This window comes from Choloepus didactylus, chromosome 8, assembly GCF_015220235.1.
Source record: "Choloepus didactylus isolate mChoDid1 chromosome 8, mChoDid1.pri, whole genome shotgun sequence".
Lineage (NCBI taxonomy): Eukaryota > Metazoa > Chordata > Mammalia > Pilosa > Megalonychidae > Choloepus > Choloepus didactylus.
The window spans coordinates 130,057,317-130,074,917 of record NC_051314.1 but is presented as its reverse complement, the minus strand read 5'-3'; the positions used below and the strand labels follow the sequence as shown (position 1 = coordinate 130,074,917).

Genomic DNA, 17,601 nt, shown 5'->3' with positions numbered 1-17,601 from the left:
AGCTATGTGGAGAACTGGGGCTTCCCAACCAACAGCCAGCACCACCTGGCAGACATGTGAGTGAGACCATCTCAGACCCTCCAATCCCAGTTAAGCCATCAGATGACTGTAGCTACATGAGTGATTCCAAATGAGACCATGAGAACATCAGATTGCCAACTCACAGAACTGCGATGACAATTTATTTTCGGTCAGTAAATTCTGAGGTGGTTTGTTATACAACAAACAGAAATATCTCTAAAAATGTTTGCATATGGGGTTTAGGTTAGTGGGTATGAGTAACTGGGTATTAACTTCTGGATGCTATAATCAAATGAACGGATATTATGTATGTCACATCGTGGTCTAGTCTCAAATAAAATTCGGTATATGTGAACATAGGATGAGGCATTGAAACACAAGGCAATCGGTGACTCTTTTAATTTATCTATTTAAGAAATATTTATTGCATACCTTCTATGTACCAAGCACTATTCCAGGAGCTGGGGATACATTCCAGAGAAAGTGATATTTAAGCTGATATCTGAAGGATGAGTAGGAATTTAGCTAGGAAGGGGATATATAAAATTGTGGGAATGGGGTGGGGTCAGGAGAGTACAAAAATGTTCCAGACAGAGGAAACATAACCTGTGAAGGCTCAGAGGTGACAGAAAGCATGGTGCATAATCCAATCACAAAAACTTCTGTGGCATACATGGAAAAGCATGAAAGATGAAGCTGGCAAGTAAGACAGCAAATAATAAAGGAGTTTGGATATGAAAATGACAAGATGAATTCTGGGTTTTTAGAGGCTGAATGCAGAGGGATTTGAGAGGGGGCAAGAACTGAGCAGTTATTACAGTCTCGGTTAAAGAGAACTTAAATTAGGATAGTGGTGATGATGATGGAGAGACAAGGGTGGAGTTAAGATTTTGGGGTGATAGAATCTCCAGCCTTCACACATAATTGTATATAAGGGAAAAAGGAGTAGGAAGAGTTAAGGATTTTTTTCTAGATTTCTGACTCAAGCAATTGGGTAAATGGATGAAATCATTTACAGAAACCAGGCCACCGAATGGTGGGGAACTGGACTTAAGGGACCCAAGTGGAATCGTCCAGTAGGTAGCTGTAAGTACTGCCTTTGAACCGGGTTGAAAAGTCTACGCTGGAAATACAGGTTTGGGAGCCCATAATTGGCAATTTAGTTCTCGGGAGTAGCTGAGACTGCATGGGGCACACGCATATCTGAGAAAGGGATCTAGGAAGAAGTTTGTCTCTCAGTAGGTATTTAATACTAAGCATTTACCCTTTCACGGCTTTTCCTTAAGCCCTTTCTACATTACTTTGTACAATTTGGAGAAAGTGAGAGATAAGGCACTGACACAGATGTTTCTGACAAGCAGGGTTAGAACCGTGGTAGCTTTCACGGCAAATTGAGAAAGGCTTACGCAGCATGTGCTGTCAGAGGGAAGTGGTTGCTGTTAGGTTAGATGACTTGGGGCATGAGAGGCAATTACTGGAAAAGGAAAAAAGCTGTTACGTCTATGTGGGACGAAAAGCAATTTCTGGATGGTGGCTACAACGGTGCGGCCAGGACTTGGGGGGGGGGGATAAATTCGGCCAGAAGTTGCCATGGAGAAGGGGCGGGAATAATGTGTCCGAGAGAGATTAGTTGAAAAATACACAAACAGTCAAAGGACTAAAAAGAGAGATGTTGAAGAGGCTAGTTACTTGGTAAAAGGAAGACAAGTAGGTTAAAAAAAGCCGCAAACCACCCGCAACCGGCTGGGGCGGCCGAAGTTAAAAGGAGCTTCTTTTCCTGTCCATTTAAACACAAAGGGGAACTGGACCCTCTACACCGGAAGCAGAAACTCTGCCCTCTGAAGCATTACACATTCCTCCGCGCCGGAAGAGCGCATCCCTCCTCCGCTCCGACAGCTTCCCACCACTCCTACTTCTCCTAGAGGAGTGATCGTGGAATCCTCGAGGGTGGGCCGTCTGGACTCGTCGGACTGCGCAAAACTGTCGCCGGCAAGGAAAGAAGGAGCGACACTGAGCTTCCGGGAAAGGGAGGAAGAAAAAAGGGTCGCACAACGAGGCGTCGCGGCGGAGGGATTTGATAGTACGTTGACTTCCGGAAAATTTTGCCTCTGAGAGGAAAAGCCCTGGAGGAAACAATAACAAACGAGAGGAGGAAGTGGGTCTGGTGTTCCTCTGTTGAGCTGTTTTTTGTCGGAGAAGATGTGCTTCGGCCCCTGTCAGGGGACGTGAAAAGCTTGGCGGGGTTCAGAGCGCTTTTCTCCACCTGTTTGCCCACGGGACCCTCCTGGGTATTGTCATGGCGGGCGTGGGGCCGGGGGGCTACGCGGCGGAGTTCGTGCCACCCCCGGAATGCCCAGTGTTTGAGCCCAGCTGGGAGGAGTTCACAGACCCGCTCAGCTTTATCGGCCGCATCCGGCCTCTGGCTGAGAAAACCGGCATTTGCAAGATCCGACCGCCCAAGGTACTGGAGTCTATAAGGACTCTTGGTTTAGCTTTATTTTTCGGTCTTTCTGTCCGTACGTATTTACTCTCGCTCATTTTTCAGCAGTTCGAGGCTGAGTTTCTGGATGTTTTTACCTAAAACAAACCTCTGAAGTCGAGACAGTGGGGTGTCCCGGAGAGCTTTTCCTCCTGGAACTTAATACTTTTCTACTTTGGATTGAGGGCATAGGTAACAAAAGGCCTTTCGTTGTCCTAGAAGTATTAGAAGTATGGTTTTAGAAGTATTATGACATGACATGTCCTACCCTCGTGTACAGTCCTTACTACAATGGTATTATTAAAACTGTCCTTCCTTCTGTTTCTTTATCCAAGTTCTATTGTTGCTTAGTTTATTAAATACTTGCAGGCTTCATCTCAGGGTTATGGTTTCTGAAAAGGTAATCTGAGCTCTAGTCGTCCCCTAGAATGATATCACGAAACAAGAACCCCAGACTGGATTATTGCTGCATTGAAAAAGTTCCTGGGGGGAAAGAGAAGGAGCAGCATTTTATTTTTAATATTTAGGGGTTTAGGAAGAACTGGGTGTGTCGATAACAGAGGTGGAAGAAAACGTTGAAATCTCTTGATATGAGGAATCAAGGATCAGAGATTTGGGAAGCACATTAATTCTAAATAACTGTATTGTTTTAGATTTATTATCATATTGAATCTTTAATGCTAGTTGAGGAAAGCAGATACTACCTCTTTTGGGGGAAATTAGTGCCCCAAGAGGTTAAGTGTTTTGCTCAAGGTCGCTTGGTGGCTTGAGTCGTACTGGAGCTCAGGTTTTCCAGGTTTTGTCTTTACCCCACTTGGAGCTTTGGAAAGCTCCAGATAATATTCCTGGTCCACCTACACCAGGGTCAACTGGATGCTTGTTAAAATGCAGATACCTAGGCCTCATTCCCAGACTTGAGATAAATTTCTGGATGTGGAATTTCTGGAATCTGCTTTTCTAGCAAATACTCTCGGATGAATATTAATGCTCATTAAAGTTTGTGACCATTGTCTTGGACAGTGCTTCCAGAAGACAGCTTGCTTTATGTTTTGTTTTAGTAGTAATAAAGAGAAAATATTAAGCACTGTTACTGGTGTTGGGTTTTAAAAAGCTGCCGTCTTAGATTGTTACAGAAATTCATCTGCCCTTACCATAGACTACCACAGTGAATAAAAGTTTAGGTGGGGAGAAGGGGATGGACAGGGAAGAAGAGCTAATTTAGCCCCTACTATATGGCAAGGGCTTTCTATAGATTGTTTCATTTAATCTTCTTTTGAAACCTTAGTAAGTAAAGCCTCATTTTATAGAAGAGGCAAATCAGGATAAATTAAATGACTTATTAAATGTGTGATGTGATCTTGGATAAATTGCATAGTAGATTTTTGAACTTAGATCAAATCTGTCAGATTCTAAAGGCCATGCATGCAATTCCCGCTATGCTGAATGAATTCGATTAAGATCATAGACTATCAGTTGTGAGCAAACGATTAACAGATAATTACTATGAGAATATGCGCCACCATCCTCCAGAAGCTTCCAGATAACCCTCTTCTGTGAGAATTACCTAATATTGACAAAACTTTCAGCATTAAAATTTTTCCTAAACTGTATTTTGATCTACTCTTTGCCTTTATTAATTAGAAATTTGTTCAGGGTTCCTTTTGGTAAAAAAGTTAGTTTTTAAAATTAATTAAAAAGGTTGAAATAATATACTTTTTCTTGTATGTTACATCATTATTGCTGAAAATAAATCTTGTTTACAAGCAGAATTTAGTTTTAATATTGGTGGGTTTCTTTAGTTTTCAAGGAAAGATAATTTTTTAAAACCAATATTCAGATTTTTAAGTGGATTTACTGTTATTTAGGCCAGATCAAACTGTGTTCTCTAGAACGCCACTTGAAATGTGCTATCTTATTTCAATTATACCAGACTTCCATCTTGAGATTTTCCTTGTTCTGTGGGTTTGCTTACACTTTTTTTTTTTTTTTTTTTTTAGATATTTGGGTACCTAAAAGCTGGGCTTTGATTTAAACATAAGCGTTATATAACATAGACTGTAAAGTGCAGTGTCACATTACACATAAATGAGAAAACATATTTCCAAATATATAAAGTACTTTAAAACTTACTTTTTAGTCTTTCATTGTACCCTTTTTAGTTACTTTCAAATTCTGTTTTCTTTTTTGGTAAACCTGGAAATTTAGTGGTACATGAACTCATTGAATTACACTTGAATAATTGGAGAAGTAAATAACAGGACTGGTGAGATTTGAAAGGGAGTGCTTCATTAAGTAATATTAAAATTATTTTCTCTAAAAAATACAGCTCTTTCTGTTGTTACAATAAAAAGGATTTATAATTTGATCTGTTGTCATTCATGATTTGTGGCAACTCATCCCTTACAGTAAGGGAATGGATAATGTATTCCTTGCTTATATACCACTGTGGTAAAAAACAATTCTGTCTATTTAGGATTGGCAACCTCCATTTGCATGTGAAGTAAAAAGCTTTCGCTTCACTCCCCGAGTCCAGCGCCTGAATGAACTTGAGGTGAGTCTTAATGTCACCATTTATGCATCCTGATTCATTCTTTATTTGAGGACTCCAAAGAGAGAAATTTGAGAAGCTCGTGTACCAGTGCCCAAAGTTAGTGTTAATTGGAATTGAGGTTTGAAGGAATTATCTGATTATTTGTTTATTTATTTTAATTAGAAAAGTTGTAGGTTTTCAGAAAAGTCATGTAAAAAATATAACATCCCCATATACCTTCCATTGTTGGTACTTTGCTTTCTTTAGTGTGGTACTTTTGTTAAAATTGTTGAAAGAATATTAAAATATTATTGGTAACTGTAGTCCACAGTTTACATTATGTATTTTTCCCCGTATACCACTCTATTATTAATACTTGTAATAGTGTCATACATTTGTTATAACTTATGAAAGAACACTCTTATAACTGTACTATGAACCACAGCCCATTGTCCACAGCAGGGTTCACTGTGTTATACGGTCCCATGTTTTGTCTTCTAACTTTTCTTCTAGTAACATACATGACCCAAAACTTCTCCTTTCAACCACATTGACAAAGCATAATTCAGCACTGTTAATTACACTCAACAGTAATGTGCTTCCATCACCACTGTCCATTTCCAAATGTTTACACTCAACCTAAATAGAAATTCTGCACAAATTAAGCATCAGCTCCTCATTCTCTATTCCCATTCTTTTCCCTGGTTATCTATATTCCAGATTCTAACTCTCTGTGAGTTTTCTTATTATAATTAGTTCATATCAGTGAGATTCATACAGTATTTGTCCTTTTGTGTCTGGCTTATTTCACTCAACATAATGTCCTCAGGGTTCATCCATGTTGTTGCATGTATCAGGACTTCATTTCTTTTCACAGCTAAATAATATTTTGCTATCCATTCATTGGTTAATGGACATTTGGGTTGTTTCCATCTTTTGGCAATTGTGTATAATGCTGCTATGAACATGAGTTTGCAAATGTCTGTTTGCGTCCTTGCTTTCATTTCTTCTGGATGTATACCTAGTAGTGGGTTTGCCAGATCATATGGCAGTTCTGTACTTCACTTCCTGAGGAATTGCCAAACTATCTTCCATAGTGGCTGCACAATTTTACATTCCCATCAGCAGTTAATGAGTGTTCCTGTTTCTCCACATCCTCTCCTGCACTTCTAGTTTTCTGTTTATTTAGTAGTGGTCATTCTATAGGTGTGAAATATGTCATTGTGGTTTTGATTTGCATTTTCCTAATAGCTAGTGATGTTGAGCATCTTTTCATGTGCTTTTTAGCCATTTGTATTTCCTCTTTGGAAAAATGTCTTTTCAAATCTTTTGCCCATTTTTAAAAATTGGTTTGTTTGTCTTTTTATTGTTGAGTTGTAGGATTTCTTTATGTATTCTGGATATTACCGCCTTACTGGATATGTGGTTTGAAATGTTTTCTCCCATTTAGTAGGTTACCTTTTCACTTTCTCAACAAAGTCTTTGAAGCAAAAGTTTTTAATTTTGAGGAGGTGTCATTTATCTATTTTTTTTCTTTTGTTTCTTGTGCTTTAGGTATAAAGTCTAAGAAACCATTGCCTACCACAAGATCTTGAAGACACTTCCCTACATTATTTTCTAAGAATTTTATGGTCCCAGCTCTAATATTTAGGTCTTTGATCTAGTTTGAGTTAATTTTTGTATATGGTGTGAGATAGGGGTCCTTTTTCATTGTTTTGGAAATGGATATCCAATTTCTCCCAGCACTATTTGTTGAAGAGACTGTTCTGTCTCAGTTGAGTGGACTTGGCAACCTTATCAAATATCAGTTGGCCAGAGATGTGAAGGTCTATTTTTGAACTCTTAGTTTGATTCCGTTGATCAATGTGTTTATGTTTATGCCAGTACCATGCTCTTTTGACTACTGTAGCTTTGTAATATGCTTTAAAATCAAGAAGTATGAGCCCTCCAAGTTCATTCTTCTTTTTCAAGATGTTTTTGTCTATTTGGAGCCCCTTCTTCCAAATAAATTTGATAATTGATTTTTCCACTTCTGCAAAGTAGGCTGTTGGAATTTTTGTTGGAATTGCATTGAATCTATAAATCAATTTGGGTAGAGTTGACATCTTAATGATACTTAGTCTACCAATCCATGAACATGGAATGTCCTTCCATTTATTTAGCTCTTTGATTTCTTGTAACAATGTTTTGTAGTTTTCTGTGTACTGGTCCTTTACATCCTTGGTTAAGTTTATTCCTGGATATTTCATCTTTGTAAGTGGAATTGTTTGTGGAATTGCTATTGTAAGTGGAATTGTTTTCTTGATTTCCTCCTTAGATTGTTCATTACTAGTATATAGAAGCACTACTGATTTTTGTGTGTTGATCTTGTATCCTGCCACTTTGCTAAACTCATTTATTAGGACTAGTAGCTTTGTTGTAAATTTTTTGGGACATTCTGTATGTAAGATCATGTCATTTGCAAATAGTAAAAGTTTTACCCCTTCCTTTCTGATTTGGATGCTTTTATTTCCTTTTCTTGCCTAACTGCTCTGGTTAGAACTTCCAGTACAATGTCAGATAATAGTGGTGGCAGTGGGCATTGCTGTCTTGTCCGTCTTAGAAGGAAAGCGTTTAGTCTTTCCCTATTGAGTACAGAGTTAGCTGTGGGTTTTTCATATGTGCCCTTTTACATGTTGAGGAAGTTTCCTTCCATTCCTATCTCTCATAGTGTTTTTATCAAGATGCTGGATTTTCTCAAATGCCTTTTCTGCCTCAGTTGAGATTATCTTATGGTTTTCCCCTTCAGATTGTTAATGTAGTATATTACATTAATTGATTTTCTTGTGTTGAAGCACCCCTACTTTCTTGGGATAAAACCCACTTGAACATGGTGTATAAGTCTTTTAATGTGCTGTTGGATTCAATTTGCAAGTATTTTGCTGAGGATTTTTGTATTTGTAGTCATTAGAGAGATTGGTCTGTAATTTTCTTTTCTTGTGGTATCTTTGTCTTTGATATTAGGGTGATGTTGGTCTCTAGAATGAGTTGGTTGATGGAAAAGGTTGCACAGGATTGGTATTAATTCTTGGAATGATTGGTAGAATTCCCCTCTGAAGTCGTCTGGTCCTGGGCCTTTCTTTGTTGGGTGGCATTTGATGACCAGTTCCGTCTCGTTACTTATAATTGGTCTGTTGAAGTCTTCTATTTCTTCTGTAGTCAGTGTAGGTTCATGTGTTTCTAGGAATTTGTCCATTTCATCTAAGGTGTCTAATTTGTTGGCATACAGTTGTTCATAGTATCCTTTTAAGATCCTTTCTCTTTCTGTGGGGTCAGTAGTAATGCCCCCCCATTGTTTTTTATTTTATTTATTTGCATTTTTGCTTTTTTCCTTGTTAGTCTAGCTAAGGGTTTGTCAATTTTGTTGATCTCCTCAAAGAATCACCTTCTGGTTTTGTTAATTCTGTCTATTGTTTTCTTATTCTCAATTCCATTTATTTCTGTTCTAATCTTTGTTATGTCTTTCTTTCTGCTTGCTTTCATATTAGTTTGCTGTTCTTTTTCTTGTTCTTCCACGTATGCCATTAGGTCTTTGATTTTAGCTCTTCTTTTCTAATGTAGGTATTTAGGGCTATAAATATCCCTCTAAACACTGCCTTTGCTGCATCTCGTATGTTTTGATATGTTGTTATTTTGTGTTTATTCATGTCAAGATATTTACTGATTATTCTTGCAATTTTTTTGACCTACTGTTTGTTTAGGAGTGTGGTGTTTTCCATTTCCCACTCTTTTTATATCTTTCTTGCTTCTTTGTTTTTGTTGTGTTTCTGTTTGAGACACAACCAATCTTTGGTGGCAGGGGCATATAATGGTCAGTCTGAAAGGGAGGAATCTTTAAGAGCTGTGTGCCTGCTACCCAGGGCCCTATCCAGGAGACCCTGTAGAAAGAAAAAGCATCCTGGGAAATCCAACTAAAATGGCCCTCCAAATAGAGGCATCTTACTTTGAAGGGATACTTCGTGTCCTCAAAAACGTGTCCCCCAATTGCTGAGAGTTGTGGGATAGTTGTTATTATTTGTACCATCTTCATATGCACTTTGCGTAAAGATTGCTTCTGGGGAGAAAAGCGACATCAAAGCTACATGGTGTTTCACAATTACTGATTGTTTTTTGTTTGCTTGTTTATTTTGCACTTTAAATGAAGGAGAAATACCTGCAAATGAAGTTGAATATATTTGATGGCTCTGAGGGATATAAATTAACTTGATTGGTGTATTTCCCCCATCATATTAAATTTAAAAACAAAACACATCCCAGACATTGAGAGTTTCTAAGTATTTTTAGTAAATTATTTAGTAAATTTGTAATTTTAGTAAATTAAAAATTTGATTTTAGGAAGTAAACGTTAAAAAAAAAAGTGTGTTGTTTAACTTCCATATATTTGTGATTTAAAGTCTATTTTGTCCTATATTAGTAGAGCTTCCCCAGCTCTTTTTTGGTTACTGTTTGCATGGAATATCTTTTTCTAGCCTTTCACTTTTCAACTTCTTTGTATCCTTGTGTCTAAGGAGAGTCTCTTATAGAGAGCAGGTAGATGGCTCATATTTTTTTTTTTTTTTTGTCTGTTCTGCCTATCTGTGTCTCTTGATTGGGGAGTTTTATCCATTAATATTCAGTGTTATTACTGTAAAGGTAGTACACTTACTTCACCCATTTTATCCTTCGGTTTTTATATGTCATGTCTTATTTTTGTCTCTCCTTTTACCCTTTTAGTTACACTGACTGATAATCTTCATTTCTTCATGCTCCGCCAGGCCTCTCTCTCCTATCTTTTCCTTTCAGCCTGCAGAACTTCCTTTATTATTTCTTGTAGAAAAGGTCTCTTGTTGATGAACTCTCTCAGTTTCTGTTTATCTGTGAAAATTTTAAACTCTCCCTCATTTTTGAAGGACGTTTTTGCTGGATAAGGAATTATTGGTTGGCAGTTCTTCTCTTTCAGTTCCTTAAGTATATCATTGCACTGCCTTCTCAACTCCATGGCTTCTGAGGAGTAATAGGCATTTAGTATTATTGCTTTTCCCTTGTATGTGACAAATTGCTTTTCTCTTGCTACTTTCAGGATTCTGTCTTTATGTTTGGCTTTTCACATACTAATTAATATGTGTCTTGGAGTAGGTCTATTAGGATTTTTTCTGTTTGGAGTATGTTGCTCTTCTTGGACACGTATATTTATGTCTTTCATAAGAGCTGGGAAATTTTTGGCTATTATTTCCTTAAATATTCTTTCTGCCCCCCTTTCCCTTTTCTTCTCCTCTAGGACACCCATGAAGCATATATTTGTGCGCTTCGTGCTGTCATTCAAATCCCTGAGAACCCTGCTCAATTTCTGTCTTTCTTCTGTTTGTAAGATTTCCATTTCCTGTTTTCTGGTTTGCAGATTCTTTTTTTTGCTTATTCAAACCTGCTGTTGTATGCCTTTTGTATTTTTAATCTCTTCTATTGTGCTTTTCACCCCCATAATTTTTATGTCTCTTCTTTATACTGTCAAATTCTTCTTTATGTTCACCCAGTATCTGATATCCTTATCTGTTTAGCCATATTTCCCTTCATCTCCTTGAATTGATTTAGCAGATTTGTTTGAGCATCTTTGATAAGTTGTTCCAAATTCTGCATCTCCTCCGAAGTTTTAATTTCGCAGCCATATCTTCTTGTTTCTTAGTATGGCTTGTAATTTTTTGCTGATTTCTAGGTATCTAATTATCTATCTTTATGAGGTTACTTTGAAGGTCAGTTTCTATCCCTTGCCTAGGGTTTTATTGTTGATTGGCTTTGTGTTAAGGCTCTCCTTTTTTTTTAAATGTATTTTTATTGAGATATACTCACACATCAGATAGTCCATCCAAAGTATACAATCAGTGGCTCACAGTATAATCATATAATCATGCATTCATCACCACAGTCAATTTTAGGACATTTTTATTACTCCAAAATACTGAAGAAAAAATAAAAATGAACACCCAAATCATCTCATACCCCTTGTCACCCTTATGTTAATAAATATCTTTGTCATCATTTTATTACTCATCTGGCCATACACTGGATAAAGGGAGTGTCAGTCACCAGATTTTCACTATCACACAGTCACATGATAAAAGCTGTATAGTTATATACTTATCATCAAGAATAAAGTCTGTTGGATACTGTTCAACAAATTCAGGTATTTCCTTCTAGCTATTCTACTACACTAGAAGCTAAAAAGGAATATCTACATAATGCATAAGAGTAACCTTCAGACTGACCATTTGACTCTATTTGAGATCTCTCAGTCACTGAAACTTTATTTTGTTTCATTTCTTTTCCCCCTTTGGTCAAGATGGCATTCTCAATCCCATGATGTCAGGGCCAGCCTCATCCCTGGGAATCCTCTCCCTTGTTGCCAGGAAGACTTAACACTCCTGGGGGTTGTGTCCCACATAGAGGGGACGGTAGTGAGTTTATTTGCAGAGTTGACTGAGAGAAAGAGGCCACATCTGAGCAACAAAAGAGGTTCTCTGGTGATGACTCTTAGGCATAATTGTAAGTAGGTGTGCCAATTTGGATGTATTATGTTCCCCCAAAACGCCATTATGTTTGATGCCTTACGTTGGACACTGTATGGCCTTAAGACTGTAACTTTGTAACCAGATGAACCTCCTTTTAAAAGCCAGTCCATTTTTGGTATATTGCATAATGGCAGCATTAGCAAACTGGAACAGATTTTGGTACCAGGGAAGTGGCATGCTGCTGAGTTTGCAAATACCAGACATGTTGGAATGGCTTTTTAAATGGATAAGGAGAAGATTCTGGAAGGATTATGAGGAGCTTGATGGGAAAAGCCTAGAGTGCTTTGAAGAGACTGTTGGTAGAAATGTGGACTCAAAAGATAGCTCTGATGAGGCCTTGAGCAGAAATGTTGAATGTGTCATTGCAAACTGGAAGGAAGATGATCCTTGTTTTAAAGTGGCAGAGAATTTGGCAAAATTGAGTCCTGGTGTTGGATGGAAGGCAGAATTTGAAAACGACGAGCTGAAATACTTAGCTGAAGAGATTCGACACTAAATATTGAGAGTGTGGCCTGGCTTCTCCTTGTAGCTTATAGTAAAATGGGAGAGGACAAAGATAAACTGAGAATTGCACTCTTGGGTACAAAGAAACCAGAAACTGATAATTTGGAAAATTCCGGGCTTCCAAAAAGTAAGACCCGGAAACTGCAGCCCCACGTGAGGATTTAATCAAACTTAGAATCCGACCACCATTTCAGTACAATCCAAGTTTGGAGATGGAGTTACCCAGAAATGATTTGTGGCAAGTTTACTGTCTGATGGTTTTGACCCCTGTAAACTGCATGCCAAGCCTACAGAATTTTTGCAACATCTGTATAGATGGAGCCACTGCTGGTCTGGACAGGAGGGAATGGAAAAGGGACAAATAGAAGGAAAAATTCCTTCAAAGACAGAGCCATGGAGGTTGAGGTCTGGAGTCAAGAAATCTCTGGCTGGGAGAACGGAACGGCCCATGCACATGGAAAGGGTGAGTTTGCCCCAGAGGCAGAGCGCAGCAGGCCTCCCACCTCAATGCTCAGGAAGAGTGCTGCCACCCCAGGCCTCAGAGAGGGTGGAGTACATTCCCCAGGGATTGGGGATAGCCTGGCCGCCACCCCCTTGTTTGGAGAGGGGATAGCCTTTGCCCCAGAGAGGCAGAGTTAGGATGGCACTCTGTTGCTTGAGGAGGGTGTGGCCAAGAAGAAGGTGGTCTCCCCAATGCTTGGATATGTTGGAGCACTCATCCCAGCGTTTGGAGAGAAAAGAGCTGCAGTGTAAGCCTTTGGAAAGTGTGGGACTGCTGCTCTCTCAAGCCCCAAGGATATAGCATCATTCTATAAATGACTCTCAGGCTTTGAAGTCTAACGGAGTTTGCCCTGTGGGTTTTAGGAATTGTTTTGTTCCTGTAAACCCTGTTTTCCTTTCAGTTTCTCCTTATGGCAGTGGGAGTGTTCATCCTATGACTGCCCCTCCTTTGTATATTGGAAGCAGATAACTTGTTCTGAGTTTCACAGGTTCAGAGCCAGAGGGGAATTTTGCGTTTGGACAGACCACGCCTGCTACTGATTTTGATGAGATCTTGTACTACTTAACTATTTTTACTGAAATGATTTAAGTGCCTGTGATATTGCGATGGGATGAATGTATTTTGTATATGGAAAGGTTGTGTCATTTTGGGGTCCATGGGGTAGAATATGCCAGTTTAGATGTATTATGTCCCCCAAAACGCCGTTATCTTTGATGCCTTACCTTGATACTTTATGGCCTTAAGACTGTAACTTTGTAACCAAATAAACCCCCTTTATAAAATCCAATCCATTTCTGGTATAGTGCATAACGGCAGTATTAGTAAACCAGAACAGTAGGCTTAGCTTCTCCTTTGCAAGTTTCATAAGAGCAAGCCCCAACATTGAGGGCTTGACTCATTAAATTAGAATTCCCTAATGCTTGTGGGAATATCAGGAATTCCCCAGGTGAGGAAGTTGAATATTTTGACATTCTTCCCCAGTCCCTGAAGGGAACTTGGCAAATACTTTTTTATTTTCTGTCCAAAATACTCTGGGGTGTATCAGGATATCACATTAACCTGTGCTGAATACAAGATCTCATTTTCCATTGTAAGTTCTATGCAACCATGTTGTTTAAATAAACTGACCATACAGGTTATATTAGGAAGTATGCTACAGAGCACATAAATTTTGTGCCAAGTAAACATCTCTTAACTAGCAGTCAAAACTCAGAGATAGATGTGATTGCTATAAGAGCTTACAATCTCCAAACCTTTACAACAAGCCTCATTGAACAGTCTACACTCCTGCATGCTTGATTGATTGCCCAATCTCTGTCCATGTTCTATCCCCTGATAACCTATGCTCTCCAATTTAATTCTCAGCATTTGCTCATTACAGTTAGTTTGTATTAGTGAAGCCTTACAATATTTTTCCTTTTGTTTCAGGCTTATTTCACTCAACATAGTGTCCTCAAGGTTAATTCACCTATTGCATGCTTCATAACTTCCTTCCTTCTTATATCCACTCAATATTCTGTTGTCTGTATACACAAAGTTTGCCCTTCGGTTTGCCCTTCGGCTGCCTCCATTCATTGCAAATCGTGAATACTGCTTTCATAAGCACCAGTGCATAAATGTCTGTTTGTGTCCCTGCTTTCAGTTCTTCCAAACATATACCAAACAGTGGGGTTGCAGGGTCATATGGCAGCCCTATACTTAGCCTCCTGTGGAACCACCACACTGCTTCCAGAGGGGCTGCACCATTCTACTTCCTACCAGCAGTGAATAGGTATATCTCTCTCTCCACATCTTCTCCAGCACTTGTATCTTTCTTTTTATTTTGTAAACAGCTTTATTCGCACACCATGCAGTCCACCCTAAGTGAACAACCAATAGCTTCCAGTGTAATCACATACTGATGCTTTCACCTCCACAATTGATATGAGAACATTTCCATTTTTTCTGCAAAAAAAGAAGATGAGGAAGAAAAATAAAAGAAGAAAGATAAAAGAATAAAGAATAAACAAGTTGAAACAACAAAAACAATCCCTTACTTCTCCCTTATAGCCCCCTCTGTTGACATTAACTTTGTTGAATTATCTGTTACAATTAATGGTAGAATATTACAATGTTATTGTTAACTATAGACCCTAGTTTTTACTTATTGTATTTTTTTTCCATATACTGTCCGATTTTCAACACCTTAGAATGTTGACATTCACTTGTTCTCCCTCATGTAAATACTTTTTTTTATTTCTGTGTTAAATCATCATCGTTGTCCACTGTAGTTTTTGCTAAGTTATACGGTTCCAGTTTAATCCTCTGTCTTTCCTTCTGGTGTCATGTATGCCTCTAGCCTTCCTCTTTCGACCATACTCACACTGAGCTTTGTTCATTGTACTTATAATATTGTGCTGCCATCACACAGTATTGTGCTATCCATTTCAGGATCTTTACAGTCAATCCTGTTGAACATTCTGTATTCCTTCAGCATCAAATAGTTACTTCAAGACTCTTCTTTAACACTTGGTTCAACTCTAAACTTTAGAATTTCCTGTTTAACAGCCCTTCTCCATCTGATTCTTACCTGGATATGCAGTACAGTTTTTAAGATTGCACTTTTTGTGCAGTTGTTTCACCCCCAGAAGAAAGCTTCCTTTCCTCTGTTCCTTCCCTGGGTATCTTGATCTTTTCTCTTTGTTTTTGTTTTGCCTGTATAGTTTTTTTTAATCCTCTTTTCATTGCCTCTGGCTGCTTTTGCCTGGATGACAAATTCTGGGAGGAGGGTCACCCTGGAAAGGACTTTCCCAAGTCATTATTTCCCATCCAAAACGGGGAACAGCGTCAGGGACCTACAAAGGGGTCACAGACCAGCTCCAAGGGGTCTTGGGGAGAGGTTCAGGAAAGATGCCAGAAGCCTTTTTGATGATTCCCTGAAGCTGCGCTTTCCAGGCCTGATCTTCTGCAAACTATTCCCCTCAGTCCTAAGGAGGTACTGTGTCTTTAAATTCCATTACCTCTACAGAGTTGAAACAGTGGCTGCATCCGTCCCTGTCCAGGGTGGGTTGAAACAAGCAGCTCCTAGTTGGGACTCAGCAATCTGAATTTGCCAATCAACAGTTGTGATCAGTGCTTGGCCATGCCTCTTCCTTCCCATTTTGGGGAAGAGGACTTCCGTATCCTCTCTGTCCACAGGGGCTGGACCCTGATGTGGCCTGTCTTGAGAGTGGGAGATGGGCACTGGCAGCCACTACGGAGTGAGCTACTTGCAGTTCTTTACTGTAGTTTTTCAGCCTCTTCCGTCCGTTCTTCCCTGGATGCTATACAGTGCTACACTGGCCTCCAGAGCCCCAGAACAGTTGTTCAGACAGTTCCTGCCTGCCCACTAGCTGTTTTGGTGGAGTAGTGAGTCCTAGAGGTCCCTACCATGTCTCTTCCCTGGAAGTTCTATGACTGATTTTTTGAAAATTGTATAAAGTATTTCTTACATATTCCCACTGAACTGGTATTATATCTCTGGCCATGTTTCATGTTTTTCATAGTGGGAATATTCAGTGCTTAGCTTTCCGAGACCTGGAATGCTTAATTTCCAACTTTCTCTTCAAAAAATTTTTGTGAATCTTGGAATCTTTCTGTTTTCCATGGTCTTTGAAAATAGGTTTTAAATTCTATCAAAATTTGATTAAAAAACTTACTTTTCATTTTTTTTTTTTTTTTTTTTTTTACCTTAACAGAACTTTTCCAGGGCTGTCAATGAGGTTTATCAAGATCTGTCTTTAATTATTACTATCACTTACATTTTCTAAATTGAGGTCTGTTTAAATATTGCTGTTCTTTATGTCTGCTTGTTTTTTGGAAGATTTTTCACTGTGGCATGAAAACTGTTTTGGAATATAAAAGGGAAATCTTTGATAGCTAAAGCTTGGTGTGTCATGCTGAGTTGTTTTTTCTTAGATGTTAGAAAAACATTTGCTCTCTGAGACTTTAATACATATTTTTTCTCCTTTACTCCCTTCTAATATGATAGTTAATGAGGAATCTTAGTATTAGTGAGGTAAGGAGTTGGAGCACCTGAAGAGTGGATATTATCTACACATGAATATTTAGAAACTGGGAAGAATCTGATTAACTAAATCTTCTGGGTAGCATAGAGTTAAGTCAACTTTTATAAAAAATGCTTTGGTCGATGTGAGGTCTTTTTATATATATTAGAGTAACTTTCTGACTTAATAAATTTTATTAGCAGTATTTTTCCTCTTTTTACTGTTTTATTTCATAGGGTTAGAATAAACAATAATGAAAATTTTGGAATTTCTTTATAGAAATGAGTATTTTTTTTTTTTTTTTTTTTAATTTGAGGACTTAATACAACTGGGAGAACAGGGTTTATGGAAAGGCCAGTGGGGGAGGGATCATGGACATATTTGCTTCTGTTCCAGTTTGCTAATGCTGCCATTTGGCAAAATACCAGAAATGGATTGGCTTTTATAAAGGGGGTTTATTTGGTTACACAGTTGCAGGCTTAAAGCCATAAAGTGTCCAAGGTAAGGTATTAATAATCAGGTACCTTCACTGGAGGATGGCCAATGACGTCTGGAAAACCTCTGTTAGCTGGAAAGGCACGTGGCTGGTGTCTGCTTGCTCCCAGGTTGTGTTTCAAAATGGCATTCTCCAAAATTTCTGTGTCAGCTTCAACGGCCGTCTTCAAAATGTCTGTCTCAGCTGCAGCTTCTCCAGAATGTCACTCTCAGTTGCTCTCTCTTGGCTGAAGCTCTGAGTTCTTCTGTCTGAGCACTTATATAGGGCTCTAGTAAACTAAAGGCCCATGCTGAATGGGCAGGGCCAGGCCTCCAAAGAAGTTATTTAATTAGAGTTATCACCTACAGTTGGGTGGGTCACATCTCGATGGAAACAGCCTAATCCAAAGGCTCCAACTTAATCAACACTAATTTGTCTGTCCTCACAAGAATGCACCAAAGAATGTGGCTTTTTCTGGGGGACA

The 17,601-nt window shown here is 38.7% G+C and overlaps 1 protein-coding gene across 1 annotated transcript in view; it reads left to right on the top strand.

Moving 5' to 3' along the window:
• Positions 1-1,868: 1,868 nt before the first annotated feature.
• KDM5A (lysine demethylase 5A) overlaps positions 1,869-17,601 on the top strand; it is a 126,004-nt gene continuing 110,271 nt past the window's right edge. The window contains 2 exon segments of the mRNA XM_037845025.1: positions 1,869-2,482; positions 4,974-5,051. Of these exon segments, the coding sequence (XP_037700953.1) occupies positions 2,318-2,482; positions 4,974-5,051 (243 nt within the window). The 5' untranslated portion in view covers positions 1,869-2,317.